General features: G+C 40.2%; 2 protein-coding genes across 2 annotated transcripts in view; one reads left to right on the top strand and one right to left on the bottom strand.

The window, feature by feature from the left end:
• The window catches only part of GPATCH2 (G-patch domain containing 2), a 114,915-nt gene extending 104,413 nt beyond the window's left edge, over window positions 1-10,502 (bottom strand). The window contains exons 1-2 of the mRNA XM_063443822.1: window positions 10,343-10,502; window positions 1,709-2,407 (exon numbers count right to left, since the gene is read on the bottom strand). Of these exons, the coding sequence (XP_063299892.1) occupies window positions 1,709-2,407; window positions 10,343-10,392 (749 nt within the window). The 5' untranslated portion in view covers window positions 10,393-10,502. The remainder of the gene's footprint in view (window positions 1-1,708; window positions 2,408-10,342) is intronic.
• Window positions 10,503-10,738: 236 nt separating this feature from the next.
• SPATA17 (spermatogenesis associated 17) overlaps window positions 10,739-23,185 on the top strand; it is a 188,983-nt gene continuing 176,536 nt past the window's right edge. Inside the window, exon 1 of the mRNA XM_063441437.1 lies at window positions 10,739-10,837. Coding sequence (XP_063297507.1) covers window positions 10,743-10,837 — 95 coding nt within the window. The 5' untranslated portion in view covers window positions 10,739-10,742. The remainder of the gene's footprint in view (window positions 10,838-23,185) is intronic.

The raw sequence follows: 23,185 nt of genomic DNA, 5'->3' as shown, positions 1-23,185 counted from the left end.
AATATCAGTTAGTGAACAATTAAGTTAAACCTAATCCAGCCTTGCTGTTATAAAATACAGATTTCTGGTACCAAGCAGCTTTAAAAAGGTTATTCCAACAAATATGACAACTTCTGCTTTTAGCTGTGGTCATGCTGGTAGGATTCCGTACGAGCAGTGTTTCAGCTTGAAACACAGCACATATTGACTGATATATTGGCAAATGTGTGCTGGAAGGCTAGATGCACCCCAGCACACATGACACTGGCAGCCCAGAACTCTGCTGTGCATAAAATGTGTCCGTTGTCAGAGCACGCTTCACTCTGTTAATGGAAGTACTGAGCTTGGATATAACTTCTCCTTCCCTTTGTTCGTGCAGCTCTCCCCGCATGTGCTCTGGGCCGCCTAAATGGTCCAAGCAAAAGGCTACTCTATGAGAAGCCTTTGATTGAACTCGGACAGCTCCCATGATGTTATGAGGGGGCGTGGAAAACCATGCTAGGACCCTAGCATGGTGATGGATTCCATTTTTTTTTTTTTACTAGTTACAGGGGGGTGGGGTGATGATGGCCTAAAAGGGCATTATTCATTAAAATAAAATAAAAAAATAAAAAAAAGGTATACAGAAATAAGGGTTGGAGTAACCCTTTAACCTGGAAAAGTAAGGCTATCATTTATCCAAAAGCAACAGTTCCTCCACCAGCGTAAACGCTAAGTTCTGTAGCACTTCCATATCCGGAGCAATGTCATCACCTCCATAATGCTACGTGACATATATAAACACACTAAGGCCCCTTCAAAGAAATGTTGTAATGGTATACTCTGGCTTTGCCAAACTGCCAGTCATACATGAAAATTAAGGATTGTTAACTTTTTAAATAGCACAATAAAATACAATATAACGCTTTGCTATGGGGAAAAAATCTGGAGCTGGATGTCCTCATGCAGAGCGTAAGGACGTCCAGCGTCAGATACAGGACCAAAGATTCGTTTGGATGCAGGAAGTGCCTCCAGTGGCTGTCTGGGAGATTTAGAGCTACAATGTAAGCATTGCAGAGTTTCTGAAACTGCAATGTTTTACACTGCAGTACTAAGTGCAAAAGCGACACTGCACCCAGACCACTTCAATGAGCTGTAGTGGTCTGGATGCCTATAGTGCCCCTTTAAGGAGGTTAAAGGAACAAACTAACATAAAAAATAAATACATTTATTTTTAATGTTAAGAGTGTTTCTATCTTAGTGTAGATTACTGGGGATCTGTTAGATAAAATAAATAATATTTATATATAATAATATTTAAAAGATCAGACAGTTCTTTGGCACAGAGTCCATGTCCAAGAAGTGGCTGACAGATAAAAGAAAGACCTATTTAAAAAAAGAAAAAAAAAAAAAAGAAACCAAACTCTGCTAGCCTATACATTTGCTAGCATTCATCTGCTGATGAAATAGTATGTTTTTTTAAAAGGGCATAAGTTGAAGGTACCGTGACAGGTAAACTTTAAGGTGAATGGTTTTGGCTATGTTGCAATAAACGTCTGCAAAAAGAATACTGTCGGAATACTGACATAGCCAAACATGGAGAATATATGACTTTTAATGTCACAATGTGAAAATATTCTATAGTATTAGAAATACCAAGGTGTGACTTTATATTAGGAGTGAAAAGTCAAGACCTTTCTCTCATCCACATAAGATATTATTTATATGTTGTTAGCAAAAGCATCAGCACCTGTCGCTCATATTTTCATCTGAACCCTTCTGCTCTTCATATTCCATTTTATCCTTGTTGACATGACTTATCTCTTCCCCTTCAACTACGACACCCTCGTCGGCGATTTCAAGACCATGCCTTGGTGTGGATATTTTTCTTTTTTTAATTTTGCCTTTACTAACTTCTAGGTGTGGGTAAAGTTTGCCATCACTGTCCATGACTTGGTCTCGATTCTGTGAGAGTGTCAGCGTACTACTGACTTCTGATGGTGGATCAATTGCCATCCGCTTCACTTTCCGCCTTCTTCTGAGGGACCTGCTTCCTAAAGTATCTACTACCAAATCAGATTCATGCCACAATGGCCTTTTGTTGCGTATATTTAGGTTTGACGATGGCCTTCTTTTTGCAAGTAGCAACTGGTCATCAGAATCACTGTCTTTTTTATTGTTACTTAAACATTCACGGTAATCCTTGTTTTGTTCTTCTAGACTGGAGTCTGAGCCATCACTTAAGCAGTGCCCTGGTTCCCATGGGTGGTGTGTATTATCGGACCGCCTTTTTCTTCCTCTGCGTTTTCGTGCTTGCCTTTTAAGAAGACAAGAGATGCTTCTGGAGTGATCGCCAGTATCAACAAAACATCCTCTGGCCTGCTCAGAGCTTTCTTCCAGTGCTGACACAAGGTCATGGACAAGCTCTTCCATAGTCCTACTGAAATGCCTGTTAAAATATAAAAGAACATGAATCAATTACAACATAACACATGCTAGATTGTGATGAGATGAAAAGTGGAGCTGGAAATTTAGGTTCTCAGAAACATATGTATCCCCTCCCCCCTACTTTGCAAAACTGTGGCCTAAACCTGTGCCATTTGATCACTACACTACCAATCACTTTTGTAAGTAAACATTTTATTTTACAGCTGTTGTAAAACATTTGTTTTTATTTGTTTTTAGTCACACATGTTTTCCATTTCCCAACACGGAAATAGAGGCTGTCATTAAAGTGATGCAACCTGAAATAAAGGTTAAAAGGTTCATAAAAATATCATGACGTTATTAAATGATCCCAACCTTAAAGCACAAAACCATAGTGTAAACCATACAGGATCCAATGGTAGAAGACTTGAGAAAACCTGCAAAGATGAAATTCATAAGGCCTCTTCATATGGCTTTATTTTAAACAGACTTTATTTCAGGACTGTTTCTGGACAGGTTTAGTTATGGAAAGGATAAGATCTGCCTTGAAAGATGATCTTGGGTTAGGTATGTAAAAAAAATCTGATTTAGGGGTTTTCATACCACAGCCAATTTTGTAAGGTCATGTGTTGCTATTTTTAGATTTTGTATATACTATTATTCAAACTGTACACACTATGGGTTTTATGCCCTTTTCTTTCTGGCAAGGGCTTGAGAGGGGACAGGCCAATTACCATTACTGGTGTTAATATGGCACTCCAAGCGCACGAGAACCATTACAACTTAATGTAGTAGTTCTGTTGTTAAAGGTCTGTCCACATCTTATTCTGGAAAATAGAAAAAATGTACGGCAGGCAGCAACTACACGTGTATTTAACCCTGCAATGTAAACAATGTAGTTTCTAAAAAAAAAAATTAAAAAAATAAAACACTGCATGCATTAAGTGCAAGGTTAATATTATATTAAGTGGTCTGGGTGACTTTAGTGGTACTTTAAAAGGGCCACATTCACAGTCCTGACAAATCTATCCCTACATTGACACAAACAGACACTCTGTGCTGCAAACATGCAATGCATAACAAACAAACAAAAAAAAAACCCTGTTCATATGTTTTCTGAAATAAACATTTTGTTCTGCTTAGTAGCTAAGTTAGGAAAGCAGCCTTGTTAGTATATAAGCGCATCTTTATTCTTAACAGACACTGGACATGTACAATGTATAAAGAAAGAGTAACAAAGCATTATAGGTAAAAGTAAATCTACAAAAGCAATTTCACTACAAAAATGAAATATAGGGGCCAGCAGCAGACTGGAATAAAGGTAAGATTTTAGTATATTTAGGGGGGAAGGGGATCTGGGGGCAGTAGGGGGCTAGATGGTGCTCAGTTACTCAACCTAACTAAATTCTGTTTGCTACAATTTCAATACTGACCACATGATTGGTAGTGTGTTCAACTATATTTGTGCATTTTACATTACTCTTTCAACAACAACAAAATGTATGTTCACTTCAAAGAAAAATAAATATTATTCAGCTCTAAACAGTAAATAAAAATGCCATGTAACAAAGCATGTAACAGGCAGAGATACAACACATATGCTCAAAGTATATTAACAAAAGAAGTATAATATAGAGTAACGAAGGACAGCTGGTCACATCACAACCAAACTATGAAAATCTGGTCACATAATTTGTATGTTTACTTTGGCAACAGTTGCTATGTTGTCATGAAATATAGGTCAATACATGCCAAATAAGTCATACTTGTCAGCCTGGTACATTCAATTACAACATTTCTGTGACATACTGTGTTAACTTATAAACAATATAAAACCATCTCTAGTACAAATGATTATACGAGTTCCTGACCTCATCAAAACTGGTAATCAAATCAAATGGCCTACATAATTAAAACACATCTTAAAAAGGAGACTAATTAAAATAAATAAAAACTTTTTTATTATTAGATGTGATCCTAATTTATTGTTTATTATTGGATACATGCAGCACATGTACAGGAATCACAATTCTCATAGAGAAGCTTAGAAACCAATGCTTTTAACAGAGAAGGATTGGACACACACACAGCGTTGTGTGCCAACATACTTTGCATGCAGATGCAGGATGTCAAATAGATTCAATAATTGAATCTTTTTCTATATTAGAATCTTTTTCTATATTAAATAGGCTGTTTGACAGCTACCAGTAGGGGTGGAAATTACAAAAGTTAAGCAGAAATGTTTCTCAGAAACTGCACTCTTTATTTTCAAGGCTGCAATGGAGGCATCTAAGCCCAAAATCACGCAATTAGAGCAACAGTTACTACCAAAGCCTCATTTTAGTAGATTGACAACTGACTCAAGTCCCATCAGAAACCTGCAGGCCCGCATGATCAGTTCCTGGGATTCTTCTTTAGAATTCACTTTGTACCCCTGAGCTAAGCAGTGCCATTTAGTCTCATTGCTCTAGAATATTATCCGAGCACTCTCTGACAATGCGGCAGTCGTGTACCGGTTGTGCTTAGACTATCTAACTTCTTCTGAAAGAGATGAGCAGACATTGCAGAGGGAACCCGGGGTACCCAGGTAAGTTGTCACACCATAATAAAATAGTTTAACAAATTATATTGGGACAGCTCCAGGGCACTCTTGGCACAAAACCACCTCCGAGGTTACTTGGAGTGTGGTACTTGGATTGTTTCTTTAAAATAAAGGAATTTTGGTGCCTTGAGTGTTCCTTTAAAGGGGTACTCTATGCACTATAACCAGTACAGCAGGCTAGGTGTCTCCTGGCACCGCCTTAGAGTAAGTAGACATACTACTAAATGGGTTGCCACTTACCTGGAAACTTACCTGTTCATCCTGGGCATTCAAATTGAAAATAGTTTGACCAGTTAGTTTCAAATATAGCCAGGGGAATCCTTCTACCATAACCACTGCAATGGGTTGTTGTGGCTATGGAGCTTAGCCTGCTCTTTTAAATTGGTATAGCAGTAAAACTATCTTATGCAAAAAATTATGTTTTAAAGCTTCCAGGTACATGCACCATCAAAGAACACCTTAGAAGCTGTCTGCACCTTGTACATTTTTGTTTCTTAATCTGTTTGGCGGTCTTATTTTAAATATGTATATTTAACTTAAATAAATATTTAATTTAAATATTTACTGATTCAATGCATTTCTATGAGGAGATGCTGATTGGCCATGGCTCTGTTTGGCTTGTGCTGGCTCTGCCCCCTTGACAGTCTAGAGTCAATCCAATGCTTTCCTATTAGAAAGCATTCTGATTGGCTTTGAAAACCACTCCCGATGATGTTAACCAAGCAGACAGATCAGGGGTGGAGTAAGCAGCAGCAAATTGAAATAAAGATAAGATTTTACTATATTTAGGGGAGAAAGAGGAGCGAGAAGGTGTTTTTAACACTATAGGGTCAGGCATACATGTTTGTGTTCCTGACCTTATAGTGTTCCTTTAAAATAAAAAAAGTTTATACAACTTTTTTGCCTTCTGTAAACAATGAAAAACTGGAAGCTACACAAAAAAAAAACACACAAATAAAAACAACCATGTGGATTGGTTGTTGACACCTACCACTATATGTAGATCTTATTTTTTTATGTCTTAGATTTGCAAACATCTCTGACAATTTAAATTCTGCAATTCAAAGTGAACTACCTCCATGCAGCAAAATGTCCACAATTTTAAAAGGCAATTACAGCACAATCTTGCTTACATAAAAATTCTATTACTCTGTTAGACATTTTGTTTTCAGTCGATTTCAGTAAAGAACATTTTAGTGATAACATCACTCACAGTTTCTCCAATAAGGACAAACAAAAAGGAATAAAATAATAGAGATATGTATATTAAATGAAACCTTTCAGCGCATGAAAAAAATGTAATAGTACCTGTCACGCAAATAAAATTTGTTAGACGATACCAGTTTCTAGCTGTGGAATTACAGAGAAAGGTATCTTGCTGGCATATATAAATAATTGCCAACCTGCCCCCCCATGATATTTACCAATCCAAGTCATCCAGGTTAGATGAGACTAAAACTGATCCAGTTAAAAGGACCACTATAGGCACCCAGACCACTTCAGCTCAATAAAGTGTTCTGGGTGCCAGGTCCCTGTAGTTTTAACCCTGCAGCTGAAAACATAGCAGTTTCAGAGAAACTGCTATGCTTCACTAAGGGTTAATCCAGCCTCTAATGGCTGTCTTCCTGACAGACGCTAGAGGCGCTTCAGCGATTCTCACTGTGAAAATCACAGAGTTTGAGTAATGCTTTCATATGGGCTGTTTGAATGCGCGCGCATTCGGATCTGACGTCGGCAGGGGGTGGAGAGTTCCCCAGCAAAGAGGGAGCCCGGCGCTGGAGAAAAGTAAGTGGCTGAATGGGTTTTAACCCATTCAGCCCAGCGGGAGGGGGGAACCTAATGACCCTTTAGTGCAAGGAAAACAAGTTTGTTTTCCTGGCACTATAGTGCTCCTTTAATACTGCATTCTCAATGAGGCTGAAATGAGGAGTCCCCATACGCTGGAAACACCATTGGTTTATATCAAGCCATTCATAAACTGATATCAAAGCTATGAACAGCCACAGGACAGATCAGGCAACATAAGTACTGTAGCGAGCTATAGTGCTATGTTGCTTAACCCCTTAAGGACCAAACATCTGGAATAAAATGGAATCACGACATGTCACGTGTCCTTAAGGGGTTAAAGGGACACTTTGCGCTGTACTGTGACTGCTTCATCTCACTGAAGTGGTTATAGTATATGGAGTTGCCATGCACAGTTATTTTTTCCCCAGAGTTAAACATGTTAATAATTTAATGGTGAGCAGCAGCCTTGTCCCCTCTGTGCAGCTACAGTTAATGAGGAAGCATTAGCCTGAGCATCAATAGGTGGCAGTGATTGGCTGAGTTTGTCAGCTGACTGGTTCAGACCATTACAGATGCCCATGGTAGGTATGAATTAATATAGCTAAGGAAGAGGTTAAAGGGACACTGTAGGCACCCAGACCACTTCAGCCTATTAAAGTGGTCTGGGTGCCAACTCCCATCACCCTTAACCCTGAGCATGTAATTATTGCAGTTTTTATAAACTGCAATAATTACCTGCTAGGGTTAACTCCTCCTCTAGTGGCTGTCTATCAGACAGCTACTAGAAAGACTTCTGGGTGCTTAGACGACTTTTGGTCATCTAACCGACGCTGGACGTCCTCACACTTCCAGCGTCGCCGGCATCCTCATAGGAAAGCATTGACTAATGCTTTCCTATGGGGACATCCTAATGCGAGCGAGGCATCAAGCATCAAGGGAGTTGTAGTTTTACAACAGCTGGGGATCTACCTTTTGGGCACCCCTGGCCTAGAGTGTCCTTTTAAAAGACCATTCCAGAAACCATAATGACTTTTTCTCATTTAGGTTGTAGACACTATCTTATCTTAAGTGGTCAAATTGTTATGAACAGTTTAACCCAAAGTGATTATCCTAGCGCCTCTCCTCCTGTCCTCTCTGCCCACTACTAACTAAAAATGTTAAGACAAAAATTGTTCATTAGCTATTTAATTTCATAATTTGCATTTTGCAGGGGGGGGGGGGGGGGGGGGGAGAAGATGTCATACCTATAACCCACTGTAATACAGTATATAATTATCCGCAAACCCTAGTCATTGAAAGCAACAGCCGCTTTTATCAAATATCCAATCCAAGACTTGATACACTATTTTAAAATGTATTATCAGGCAAAAAAGTAATATATGTTTATTAAGGTAATATTCTCAGCACCATAGGCACTACCTAGTGCTGTAATGGTAATAGTATCGGGGGGGGGGGGGGGGGGGGGGGAAGATGTCATACCTATAACCCACTGTAATACAGTATATAATTATCCGCAAACCCTAGTCATTGAAAGCAACAGCCGCTTTTATCAAATATCCAATCCAAGACTTGATACACTATTTTAAAATGTATTATCAGGCAAAAAAGTAATATATGTTTATTAAGGTAATATTCTCAGCACCATAGGCACTACCTAGTGCTGTAATGGTAATAGTATCAGGAGTTCTGCTTTAGAAAAACAGTGCAGACTAGAAGTGCCATATGTACCAACAGAGGTCCTTAGCAAATGTTTAACAGCTTACTGTAAGACATTATTAGGGAACTCCTGACAACATAACCACAACAGAAAACAACAGTGGTTATGGTACTTAGAATGCTCTTTAGAGGCAGGTGGCTGCCTTCAAATTTCTGATAAGATAAAAAATTGTCAGTAAGGTTTTTACTATATGTATTCGCTGATGTGTACTGTAGTCGTTGCTGCCGCCCAGGAGTGATGGGAGTGAGCGCAGGACTTTTCTTTTTGTATAAGGTGGCTTGCCTACCTTTACAGATTGAACAGCAGGTGGAAATGTTAATTATGTGTCACAAATGTTAGAACTGCCATTTGTCATTTGACACAGGAAGTATGATAGAACACTGACTCATTGTAAATAAATTTAAAAAAAATAAATCAGGAGCTGCTGCATAATCGTCTAGCCTCTGTAAGTATTAATAATAAAATAAAATATCTTCACTTGTGATCATGGACATCTGCAGAGTAAGACAAGTCGGGGGCAACTACCCCCTCTTCCTTTATAGTGTTCTGTTATTTCTTTAAATGTTGTCTAAGCCATCACTTATTTGGAGCTGTCAATGGGACAAAGCCAAGACATATACAACCTTACAGGTTGACTTGGGCACATGCCCCTTCTCGTCATAACTTCTTGGCTCACTAGCAGGTGGGCAAAAGGGATCACTGATTGAAATATGAAAAGAGCTGCCATGTAGGCCAACAGCTAAGTGTCTCTATATTACTCTTGTTACTGGAACGCTAAAGTAGGTAGTGTTGCCGAGTCTACCTTGCTTCATAGTGTCCATTTTTTTCTTTAAATGTTGTCTAAGCCATCATTTATTTGGGGTTGTCAATGGAACAGGTTGACTTGGGCACAGGCCCCTTCTCACCATAACATCTTGGCTCACTAGCATGTGGGCACAATGGGTAACTGATTTAAATATGATATGCGCTGCCATGTACCCCCCCTCACCATGCATGCTGAGTGCCAGCACAGGCAGGTAGGTAGGTATGGCCCTGCAGTATGTGGAACTAACACAGGGCATGTATTAAATTACTGTTGCAGTTAAGATCCCTGAGAAATAGCCTTGAGTAGTTATTGTTACTGACTGAAATATGATATGCGCTGCCATGTACCCCCCTCACCATGCATGCTGACTGTCAGCACAGGCAGGTAGGTAGGTAGGTATGGCCATGCAATATGTAGAATTGACACAGGGCAGGTATTCAATTACTGCTGTGGTTAAGATCCCTGAGAAATAGCCTTGAGTAGTTATTGTTACTGATTTAAATATAATATGCACTGCCATGTACCCCCCTCACCATGCATGCTGACTGCCAGCACAGGCAGGTAGGTAGGTATGACCCTGCAGTATGTGGAACTGACACAGGGCAGGTATTCAATTACTGCTGTGTTTAAGATCTCTGAGACATAGCCTTGAGTAGTTATTGTTACTGATTTCCCACCTGCATTAATGACAGATACTGTAGGGCAGCAGTTTTCATGTGCTGCCCACTGGCAAGCAGTACTAATCTGAGTCCAGGAAAACAAGGTAGATCTGAACCCCATGGGTGGCATGTTGTCTATTATTGAAGTCTATTATTATTGAATATTATTATTATTGAAGTCTATTATTATTGAAGTATATTATTATTATTATTGAATATTATTATTACTATTGAATATTATTATTACTATTGAATATTATTATTATAGGTTTATTTGGGTTTCTGCTTTCTCCCTCCCACACTGTCAGCATTAGGCCCAGGATGGCACCCCCAGTAAGAGCCCAGTGATGGCCCCCTGCCCCTTGGCACACACAGCAGCCACTCACCAGCTGGTTCCCTTATTGGCTCGGATGTGTTTCCTGGCTACGCCAACCATGAACCCAGCTTACGGTGTTTCCCCCAGTTCTGCCCCGGATCACAGCCAAGATAGGGCAACAACAACAGCAGCAACAGACTGAGCCACCATGAACTGAGCCACCATGGCGCTTCCGGAGCCAGAGTACTGAGCTGCAGGAGAGGGGAGCGGAAACCGGACTGTACCAACTCAGCGCAAAACAACACCGGCGGATAGAGAGCGAGGCAAGCCGCCCGGGGCCGCCAGCGGCATGCTACAGCATTTAACAAACGGTAACAGAATAATAGCAGGGAGGTAGGCGGCCGTGACTGTCCGCAGCAGGGGTGTCAGTGTGATCGGCCACCCCTCCGCAGTGGTATAGGCCGGTTTCCATGGAGATGCGTCCAGACAGCTGGGACATGGCCACCCTGGAGAGGCTGCGGGGCCGCCTGGCAGAGCTCAAGGTGCAATATTTCCTGGAAAGCAGGTAACACTGTGAGAGGTACAGGGTGGGCCCCAGCTCCCACACTGCCAGGGGCCCCGGGCACAGTGACCATGGGGCCCCTGCACCCAACTTTCCATGAGTTGTCCTATTGGTTACTATGTCACCTGCCATTCAAACACATAATGAATCATTATTTATAATCATAGTGCTGTCACTTTATATTATTACAATATTAATAGTGCCTGCATCAACAGTAGGTATTATATTAGTGTTATTCTTAATATTGGTATTCTAATTATTTAATTTATAATTATTATTATTATTATTATTATTATTATTATTGTACTATTGTAAAGTAATATTAGTATTATTACTATTAATATTTGCTAGTTTATTGTATTAAATATATTCAGTGCCAGCATGTTCGGAAGCACTGTACAGTTTTATGATCACTCTCTTTGCACAACTGTAATTGTCTGAAAACACTCACTAAAGTGTGAATGCCACCCTTCCTCTCCCCCGCCCATATTAAAAATGGGGGAAATTAATTTGGTTCCATACAGGAGCTTTCAGACTGCAGAATCCGTACATTGTTCATTCATCATTGTTCATTGTATGGGTTTTGCAAAGCAGATTCCAAATGAGCCTGAATTGGCCTGAATTGGGTCCCGGTTCAGGTGCCCTAAAGGATGAAATTGAAATTGGCATCAATAGAGGCGTAGATGTTAATATATATTATAAAAATATGAACTTTTTGCCTGCAGACAATGCTAGCCAGTCACCACCAAAAAGTTTAAATAAATTCCTCCTTTATGCCCCCACACATGTCACTAAGGGCATATCTACTAAAGAGTGAGCAACGATTTACTGGAATGTTATTCTAATCTCCCCACCACTTCTAGACTCTGGCTGCCCAGGCACTAGAAAGTAAATTAACAAGGGGTATATATTCCCTTTTGAGCCCCCCATACATGGGCATCAGGTGGTAGTTAAATATTAACACTGAGGACAGGAAAGGCAGGAAGGAACTAAAATATACATACATGGGGAGGACATGCCAAAGTACGTCACTCATGGGTGTCAGGTGAGGGCTACAATATATATACATCTGGGGACATGATAGTGTTCCCCCAGCTCCTACCCATGGGCAGCATAAACAGATATTAACACTGGGGGCTGGGAGGAAGATGGACATATCACTTCCCAAACCTCAGTCCCCACATAAGATGGTGGGTAGGGCCTAAACAAAAATACATGTACATGCCAGCGGACAAATAGTCCTGATTGTTATCATTTGCTTGCAAATAGCAAGTGAATGATAATTTAAGAATGTTCATCATACTGGATGCATTGGTCATGACATTAGTTTAACCCCTTAAGGACCAAACTTCTGGAATAAAAGGGAATCATGACATGTCACACATGTCATGTGTCCTTAAGGGGTTAAATGGGTGCTTTCTAAATGTGCACATCCTATATTTTATAAAGTATTTGTACGCAAAAAGCACTCATTTTAATCCAGATACTGAACAGATCTAGCTAGATGCTGCTCATTTGGAAGGAATGACTGAATATCAACCAAATATGTATTTAGTAAATACGAGAATTGCAAATCTGATCAGAATACAGTCATTTCCATCAAGTTTTAGTGAATAAATTCCCTTGAATTAGCATATTGAACACTAATGCTTTGTGACTCAGATTTACCATATGACTATTAATATGATTATTTTATATTTATTTTCATTTGTGTTATATTATTATTATTATTCAACTCTTCAGGACTTCCTTAAGAAGACAATTGAGGGGACAAAATATCTTTGATTTTGCATATTCATCATTAATACACTGATTTTTTATTTATTGACAGGATATTTTGCTATACCTCACAATTTTATGAACACTATAATTTTATAACCATTTTGTCTCCATTTACGATGTGTTGTTTTTATTATTATTAACACTTTTCACTCATGAGTTAAAATTTAGCTTTGAAACCAGCGGTGAATAGCTCATGCATAGCCTTATGACAGGCAAGCAATTTCATATTGTGTTTGGTGTTCATGGATACAAAGTAATTTCAATTATGTAAATTTACACAACTTAGTATAGTTTATCCTAAATGGAAGGATAAACATTTTTGGAGATTATGTTGGTTTTCCTTATCTTTTAATATTTAAGATGACAGCGGTAAATTCCATTTAAGCTGTTAAATTCAAAGGCATATACCTCAATCCTATTACCCTTGAACAGGGTACTGTTTTGTGCAAGTCCCTGTGGTCAGATTAATGGAACCCATGTGAAGTGTACCTTCGCATATAATAGTGCTGTGTTTACATACAAAATAAACTCGCTCAGCCTATGAACACGAGAGAAAAGTGTAAAGGTCGCAAAATTTAAACTCACAGCCAATCAATCAGTTAAGTAAACTTCAATCACCAAGTTTATTTACTCTATATAAACTGTTACAACTGGGTATTTGATAATTGTTTTGTTCATGAGAGTTAGGACACGAGGATAAGGAATGGAGAATATTAATGGAGAGCAATGGATAGTTGGTAGAGAAGTTGGTGGATTGCTATATAGCGCATAAAGTCATCTCTGTCACGACAAAGTGACCCCTAACACGCAGAACGTAACCCTAAATAGAAAGAACATATTTTTAGAGTGGTTAGCGAGAGAATAATCAGGAGATAGCCAAAGTTTAGGAAAACCAGAATACAGGATAAACGAGAAAAAGAGGCGAGTCAAGGATATCAGAAAAGCAGAATAATGCAAATTCAAGCCAAGTCAAATACCAGAGAGAACTATCAGGAAATACAACAGCAATAGAGGGAACAACAAGTGAACCACAACAGGGGGCGGGGCCGGACCGCCGAGCTGGACGGTCGCAGGCAGAAGAAGCTCCTGCTGTTTCAGCACCAAATATGCCGAAAAAACCCTAACTTTAGCCAAAAAGCCGACCGACCACTATAATGCCCAAAGCAGAAGGCCTGCTGGAGCCAGGGAGAGGCTGGCTTATCAAGCTACAGCCCCCTGGAGGAGAAAACTGCGATGCCCCAACCGGGGCCTTCTGCGGCGGTGAGTGGAGCGGACGGCCGACGCACCACTATCCTGCCACAAAGCACCCAGCCTCGGGCTCGAACCTGGGCGGATCCGGCCCTGTTCCCCCCTCTATGGACCGGGGGGGGTGATCCCGGTCCCCACCCGGAGGCATGGCAGCCGGAGCACACAGGCACCATAGACACACTCGAGGGCCCGACCGCACCGCATAAGATGGCGACTGCCACGTGCACTTAAGTTTGCGGAATTTTTTCAGTTTGAAACACTGTACATACAGAGTAATCTGAAATATAATACTCATATGTTCTTGGCATAATATGTCTGACAACTTTTGTGCACCCCCAGCACATGTGACTTAGACAGCCTGGAAGTTTCTATTGGACTGTATAATGTCAATTGTGTGCAACAATTATGTCTGTCGTCAGCACACATAATGCTGCCGCAAGGGGAAGCATTGATCTTTGCTCCTTTTGATTACTCACTCCCTGCCTCCATGCATTGATAACAATAGGATTTAAAAGAAATAAAATAAATCCAATCCCTCCCGAGTTCACTCCCTCTCTCCCTCCATCCTCTACCTGGCTTTGAGCATTCACATGCACTCTGATTAGGTAGAATGGCCCTCCTCCATGAGAAGTATTTGATAAGACCCCCAAGCAGGCAGCAGTGACGTCGATGGGGTTGTGGAAAACAGTGTGGGGAGCTTCGCCCAGCGCTGGATTCTGTGTATTTTAATCTTAATTTGCGGGTTTGTAAGGGGATAGGGAACCTTGTTAACCTTGTTAATAATGCCCAGTATAGCATTGTAAATTGAATTAAAATATTTTATACAAAGGGTTAGAGTAACTAATTAAGATCTCTCTAAATCTAAAGTTTAACCTAGGCATGGACCCCTGGGCATGTAACAGGTGTAACTCACAAACCCATAATAATCAGAGGCAGAAACAATTGAATTGCAGTGAACTGAAAACTAAATTGCAAAACTTAAACTAAAATGGTTAAATTGTGACTATAGCTGAGTTGGATATTTTCTCCTAATTCAGTGTCACCTTATTTAACATAATTCTGTGAATTTGGTGTTTAGTAAATAAACCACGTTATCTTGGGATGCTATATATTTAGTGAAAAGAAGAGCAGTGTGCCATTTAGGTTCCGAACTGCGTCTGTCAGTAGCAAATATGTATATAGCCTTCCCATATAAAGATACGTGTGAACTTAAACCTGTTAGAAACTGTCTAAGTGGCAGCTGCCATTTTCTGTGATACTCTGTGTATTCCTGATTTATAAGTTTTTAGTAAATTTTCATCATGCCAGACAATCATTGCAGTTTATGCAAAATCAAACAAAAAAAAACCCTTTAAAATAGCCCAACGGTAACAACCATGTTATTAGCAATTAAAATGTACTATTAATCCCAAGGTGACAGTTCCTCTGATAATACATGGAGATGTACGTTAAACAACAATCTGATTAGTAGAAGTCAACATGGTTTTATGAAGGACATATCATGTAAAACAAACTTAATTGCATTATATAGAGATATTAGTGCAAATATAGATCAGGAGTTTGCCTTGGATATAATCTATTTAGAATTCACTAAAGCATTCAATACAGTGCCACAGTAGAGGTTATTGAAGTAGAAAGCTAAGCAGACAGGTGTAGGGGATAATGTTTGTTCTTTTTAATTATCTCACTTGTAAGTCATCTTTACATTAAAAATAAAAAACATATTAAAAGATGCTCACATCATTTTTTGTCATTGCCTTTGCTGCAAATATGCATGCCTTGCAACTTCTGCAGTGAACCATCAATTAGGAAATCATAAGGCTTACAAAACATATATAGCACTAAGTGTTCCGAGTGCTGTGGCTCTTTAGTTTTAACGCTACAATCTAAAATATACACCAAAATCGACCCGTGTTTGAAGGAGGAGGAATGCTGCCCATAACCCCAAGAACATCATGGAGGTAGAAACATTATGCTTTGGGGGTGTTTTTCTGCTAAGGGGACAGGACAACTACATCGCATCAAAGAGACGATCGATGGGGCCATGTACCATGTACCATCAAATCTTGGATGAGAACCTCCTTCCCTCAGCCAGGGCATTGAAAATGGGATGTGGATGGGTTTTCCAGCATGACAATTACCCAAAACACACAGCCAATGCAACAAAGGAGTGGCTCAAGAAGAAGCACATTAAGGTCCTGGAGTGGCCTAGCCGGTCTCCAGACCTTAATCCCATAGAAAATCTGTGGAGGGAGCTGAAGGTTCGTGTTGCCAAATGTCAGCCTCGAAACCTTAATGATTCTGAGAGAATCTGCAAAGATGAATGGGACAAAATCCCTCCTGAGATGTGTGCAAATCTGCTGGCCAACTACAAGAAACGTCTAACCTCTGTGATTGCCAACAAGGGCTTTGCCACCAAGTACTAAGTCGAAGGGGTCAAATTCTTATTTCACTCATTGACATGTAAATCAATTCATAACTTTTTTGGCATGCGTTTTTCTGGATATTTTTTTTGTTTTTTTGTCTCTCAATGTTAAAATACACCTACCATTAAAATGATAGACTGATCATTTCTCGGTCAGTGGACAAACGTTCAAAATTAACAGGGGATCAAATACTTTTCCCCCCTCACTGTGTGTGTGTGTGTGTGTATATACATATATATCTTTTTATCCAAAGCACATTACAAATTATGCAAAAAGATAATTATACAGATAATTATACAGATGGGGGTATATAATAGACCCACATGCAAAAGGAGAAAAGACCCCTGCCAGTGGGCATTACCTCTCATGCAAGGCATTGAATTACTGTAACACTTTTTTGAAAGGGTAGCTGTGAAAATTTTAAAAACAGATTATTGCACTAAACAGAGCAGAACTCCATAAAGACCTGAGAGGAAAAATGAAATAAACATGCAAGACTGACAGTGCAATCACTGGATTTAGGATCAATATTTAGAAATAGCAGTGTAATCCAGATAAAGTTACAGCCTTTGGGGTTAAAACGTTCATAAACCGTTAAGTAATGTAAGGTTAGATGGCGAGCAGGACCTTTGAGCACCAAAACAACTTAATTGAAAGAACATCTTATGGTGTCTGTAGTGTTCCTTTAAAAAGGAACTATCATGATGAAAAAAATGAATCTTTTGTATGTTATGATATATGATAATAAGTGCTAGTTTTGCAAAGTTGGAGTAGCCAAAACGAATTAGTTTAAAAAGTTTTAGGATTTTTGGTATTGCTGATTTATCTTACCCCCCACTCTCGATGGCTGTGTGTATTCTACAGACAGCGGTTGGTATGTCTAACTGATTGGAATAGTCTGATACACATGGCTTAAACAAGAGACTGGCACACAGGAAGATTTATTTCCGGTGATGTCACCAAGATTATATTTTTTAAACTGCAAGGCTATGGGCATTGCGGCTTTGTAAACTGGTAAATACCAATAAGTATATGCTGAAACATTGCATGATGCTGCCCTTTTTTTTTTTTTGTGTCAAAATGGGTGTGGATTCCCCGTGTGCTTTTTTTTTTTTTCGACTACCAGTGAGCTATCACAGTTTTATTACCTATATTATGAAAATAGTCATGGCGCTACATTTAAAAATGAAATTTTAAGGCAAAATAAATAACAAAGAGAAAAGACAAGAATCACAAATCATTTTTGTTGGGTCGAACATTTGGTTTATGAAAGCCACAGGAAATCAGCCCAAAAACTTATTTACATATTAATTCAAGCTAAGCAACAATTCACTTTAAGTAGTGTTTGGCTATTCCATACAAAAATAAGCAATCATCTCCCTATGTAGATTGTGGCAGGTTCAATAAAAAATACTGGAGTCGACAGCTGTTTCATGCCAGCATGGCACATTCTCAAGGTTACTCAGGCATGATTAATACACAAAGACTTTGTGTATTTTTTGCTAATCTGTGTGATTCTAGTTTCCCCCTGAAGTTACAGAGATAGGTTTAATTGCTAACCTCAAGATTTATCCCTATCAAGGTAAATATGTCGACAGAGAAAAACCTAACTTTGGCAGGATCCTTGAACTGTTTAGGGAGATGGCGGGCTTCTATTTTTTGCTTTTGCTTCTCCTAGGGTACAAGTTGAAGGAATAGTTGGGAAGAAATAGTCCCAGCAGTCCCAGATCTCTAATTCAGAGGGCTTGGAGCATGACTTGAAGCCGCACTTTTAAGCCTTCCAAGTAGTGCAATACACATCGTTGGAGGATAAGAGAGGGGGGAAATATTTAAGGAACTATAACAACTTCAATAAGATGATGTTGTAGTGTCCACAGTGTTCCTTTAACCCCTTAAGGACAGAGCTTCAGAAGCTTGTCTTTCACTTAATGACAACAGCATTTTTTGCATTTTTTGCTATTTGCGTTCAACTGCAATTTGCATTTTACTAATTTATTGCACCGACACATATTATATACTGTTTTTTTAAAGGACAGAAAGGGCTTTAATTTGATGTAATATATATATATATATATATATATATATATATATATATATATAAATGCTTATTTATTATAAAAAAAATACAGAAATATGCAAAAAAAATGAATTTGTGTGTGTGTTTTTTTTTACAGTTTTTGCAATAATAATGTGTGCACACTTAGTGCAGGTTAAGGAAAGTAATTAAAAATAAATTAATTTAGTTGTTCTGAATTACAGAATATATAATGTGTCTGGGATTTTAAGTTTTTTTTGGTAGTTACAGGTCACAAAGCAAGAATTTGGTATGTTTGTCTTGTGAGCTTAATAGCCATAAAAGAAAACAAAATTGCCACACAAAAGTACCGTATTTATCGGCGTATGACACGCACCGGCGTATAACACGCACCTCATTTTTAGAAAGAAATTCCAGGAAATTTCCCCCCCTCACATAGTATTCCCCCCCCCTCATCCCATAGTATTCCCCCCTCATCCCATAGTGTTCCCCCCTCATCCCATAGTGTCCCCCCCCCCTTTCCATAGTATTCTCCCCCCCCTTTCCATAGTATTCTCCCCCCCCATAGTATTCCCCCCCTCCCATAGTATTCTCCCCCCCTCCCATAGTATTCTCCCCCCTCCCCTCCCATAGTATTCTCCCCCCCTCCCCTCATAGTATTCTCCCCCCCTCCCCTCCCATAGTATTTCCCCCCTCCCCTCCCATAGTATTCCCCCCCCTCCCCTCACATAGTATTTCCCCCCCCTCCCCTCCCATAGTGTACTCCCCCCCCTCCCCTCCCATAGAGTACTTTCCTCCCCCTCCCCTCCCATAGTGTACTTTCCTCCCCCTCCCCTTCCCTCCCATAGTGTACTTTCCTCCCCTCCCATAATTACTTACCTGTCCTGAAGCGTGGGCCGGCTTCACAGCGCGCACCGCGGTACAGGAACTTTAATTTAAGGTTCCGGTTTCCGGCGGGACTGAAAGGAAGTGTGCACACTATTGTGCACACTTCCTTTCAGTCCCGCCGGAAACCGGAACCTGAAATTAAAGTTCCTGTACCGCGGTGCGCGCTGTGAAGCCGGCCCACGCTTCAGGACAGGTAAGTAATTATGGTATATCGGCGTATAACACGCACCCACGATTTCCCCCCTATTTTCAGGGGAAAAAAGTGCGTGTTATACGCCGATAAATACGGTATATATTTATATAAAGTAGACATCACAGGCTATTTACCTAAGGTTGTTTTGACACTTTCTACGTAGCCATTTCACCGCCAACCTCTGCTAAATATTGGAGTAAAATTGTGTTTTTGGGGGTTTTGGCACACAAACTTATAACAAAGAACTTCTCATGTGTATTTTGTAAAGTTGGTGTGTGCTATTCCTGTACAAAGTTTTATTTTGTGTTCAGTTACATCTGCTGAGTAAAATGACACCCCCATTGTATGTCTTTGGCACTATTTCGTGAAGCTACAGTGCCATATAGGAGACCTGTCCTTTTCAGTATTCACAGTAGAATTTTGAGAGACGGATTTAATGAGCCTATGCTTCCATTTGGGGTATTAGAACAGTTTGACTGTTGAAAAAAAAAAAACCCACAAAGGCATAACATTTGTAAAAGTAGACACTCCAGGGTATCTCATAAGGTGCATATTGTGCCTTAACATGCCCACATTTTTTCACCAATAGATGCCAAAGTAGGTGGTAAAAAATATTTTTTGTGTGTTTTTTACATATGGATTGCATTTGTGCTGGGCATTTTGTATATTTCACATGTGCCACTAAGTTCAAACCCCCCAAATTATGCTCAGCTAAGTCTTCTGAGTAAAATGACACCCCCATTGTATGTCTTTGGCCCTATTTCGTGAAGCTACAGTGCCATATAGGAGACCAAGCCATATCAGTTTTTACCAAACTTTGAATTTTGACGCTGGGCCTATGTGCAAATTCCAAGCATCTTAGCAGGTTTTAAATTCAAACTACCCCACAAAGGCCTACCATTTTTTAAAGTAGACACCCCAGGGTATTTCAAAAGGTATATTCTAAACCTTAGTGTAGGATCATTTTTTTTGTTTGTGTGTACCAAGTCTCGTTGCAATTAGCATTTTTGTCTGCCTTTTTGACACACACTTGGAGATGTTACTGTATATTTTGCTATCCTTATGTGTGCTATGGCAGTATAACACCTAATATGTTGCTCAGCTATGTCATCTTAGTGCAACGATACCAACATGTGTACCTTTTTCATGGTTATGTGGATGTTGAAGGGCCACATTGGAGACCAAGTCATATGAGTTTTTACCAAACTTTGAATTTTGACGCTGGGTCTATGTGCAATTTCCAAGCATCTTGGACACACCACTTCCATATTTTTCGAAAGTGGATGCTGGGCCCAAGTCTCATTTTAGCAGCTCAGGACTGCAAATTACCTCTCGAAGGCCACATATATTTTTAAGTATAAGCAGCTCATCAATTCAAATTATGAACAAGTGCTTACTATTTGCTGTGAAAAGGGGGAAAAGTTGGGGTAAACTTATCCGGGGGTAGTACCCAGTCATCTGCGTCCCGGGCAAAGCTGTCATGGATTCCGAAACCAAAACACAGACAGACCACAAAGAGAGAGAACACAGAGAGAGAAACTTGTAATACCGGTCCTTAGAATGGCCAGGCTATACAAGCAGAGAATTGTCAAGGTACTAGCCGAGGTCAAAGGAGTAAAGAGAAACGGATCAACGATAGGACAAGCCGAGGTCAAGGATCAGAGAAGACAGGATAAATGGTAGACAAAGCCAAGATTCGGTAACCAATCAGACAGATGACTAAAAATCACACCCCAAAACTGGTCTACTTATTCGGCCTGGGTGTGAAAATTTTTAAAACAATGGCCAATACATAACCGGGCTGAGAGGGGCAATCAGGGCAATAATAGCTGGTCTCAACTCTTACGCCCCTCTTGTAACACACCCTGCACCTTTTCTGGGGGTTTTGTTTTTATGGGGTTGGTGGAATCTTAAAGCAGAAGTGACCTTCCTCCATTCTTCTGCTAGGCTCCACTGATGGTCTCCTTGTGTGGCATTCTAGCAGCTTAGAAATTAGCTCAAACTGGAAAGAAAGAAAAGGGCTTTTCAGCCCAGCATTTGCCTTTTTAAAAATGACAAAGGCATTGTGGATTGCCATCTGCATCAGGTATATGCCCACTTTTTTATACCATGCCCTGGTCTTTCTCATGATCAAATACGGCTGCAACAGTTGATCGGACAGGTCAACGCCCCCCATATGCCGATTATATTGCCTTATGCAGACTGGCACCCGTTTACATTCGTCTCTGCCACGAACTGCGACCCTCCTAGTGTTTTCACCATGGATGGTGGTTAAGATGAAAACATCCTTTTTATCCCTGTACTTGAGTGCCAGCAGTTCATTCTGGCAGAGAGCTGCTGTTTCCCCCCTTTTCATTTTTTTGTTCGCTAGAGCCTTTGGGAAACCTGTGCGACTCTTCCGAATAGTGCCACAGGCCACGGTCTCGAAGCAGTACAACATTTTTAACAGTGGGATGCTATTATAAAAGTTATCGATGTATAGATGATAACCTTTATTAAGTAGTGGCATTATTAAGTCCCAGACAATTTTCCCACTTTTCCCTACTATATCTGGGCAACCTGGTGGATCAAGGTGGCTATCCCTTCCTTTGTATACACGGAAGGTGTATACGTAGCCACTGCCACTTTCACATAGTTTATAAAATTTTATCCCATATCGGGATCTTTTGGATGGGATATATTGTCTAAACCCCAGTCTTCCCTTAAACTTCATTAGGGACTCGTCAATGGAAATGTTTTTATTGGGGGTATATATAGTGGCAAATTTACTGTTAAAGTGGGCAATTAAAGGGCGTATTTTGTAAAGAAGATCATACTGCGGATCACCTTTTGGGGGGCACTTGTTATTATCACTAAAGTGCATAAATCTTAGTATGTCTTCATATCTTTTCCCGCGTCATTGTCTCGGCAAAAATGGGGGTATTGCAAATAGGATGTTTAGACCAATACATCCTAATTGTGGGCTTTTTAATTAGCCCCATTAACATGGTCAGTGCCCAGAATTGTTTAAATTCTGGCACACTGGTTGGGTTCCATCTCTCTTTCCTGGAGATAAGAGAGTCTGGATTGCATGCCAGATATTGCTCTGCATAGAGATTAGTCTGGGTGACTATCTCCCCAAAAATCTCATCCCCCAAGAACAGCTGCATAACATCCAGCACACTAGGTCAGCCTGTATGCCAGGATTGGCTGTAAACACTGGGAAAAAATTATTAGGGGGTACCCAGTCATCTGCGCCATGTTCAGCATTAGGGGAATCGTCGATTTCCCCTGATGGTCCTGCAGTATCTGTCACATAGTCCCTGTCCCCTGCGTCCCCTGCGTCACTCCCTGCTTCACTCTCTGAGGCAGTGTCAGTCAGTAAAGTAAAGTACTGTGACCTGTATATTGATCACTGCTAGCAGTGATCAAGCAGCAGGGAAAGGGTTATTTTTTTTTTTAATAAAGGAGAAAGGGATTAGGGACTTTTTTTAAACTTAGCTATTCTTCTGGGACACAATGTAGCACCGATCCGTCTCTCTCCACTTCACAAACCCACACGAGGTGGAGGGAGGCGGATCAGATATCCCAGCAGTATTGTGACCGCTGTGACTGGCTGTCACAGCGATCACATGGGCTGGGATATCGGGATTTGCAGGGCCGGATTAACATAGGGGCTGATGGAGCTGCAGCTCCAGGCCCAGGCCCATGGAATAGGCCCATTTAAAAAAAAATAAAAAAATTTTTTTTTTTTTTTTACACACTACTCTTAGGTTTGCCACCTGGCTGGTATTTGAATG

This window comes from Pelobates fuscus, chromosome 2 (assembly GCF_036172605.1).
Source record: "Pelobates fuscus isolate aPelFus1 chromosome 2, aPelFus1.pri, whole genome shotgun sequence".
NCBI classification, from domain to species: Eukaryota; Metazoa; Chordata; class Amphibia; order Anura; family Pelobatidae; genus Pelobates; species Pelobates fuscus.
This window is presented reverse-complemented; position numbering and strand designations above follow the sequence as displayed.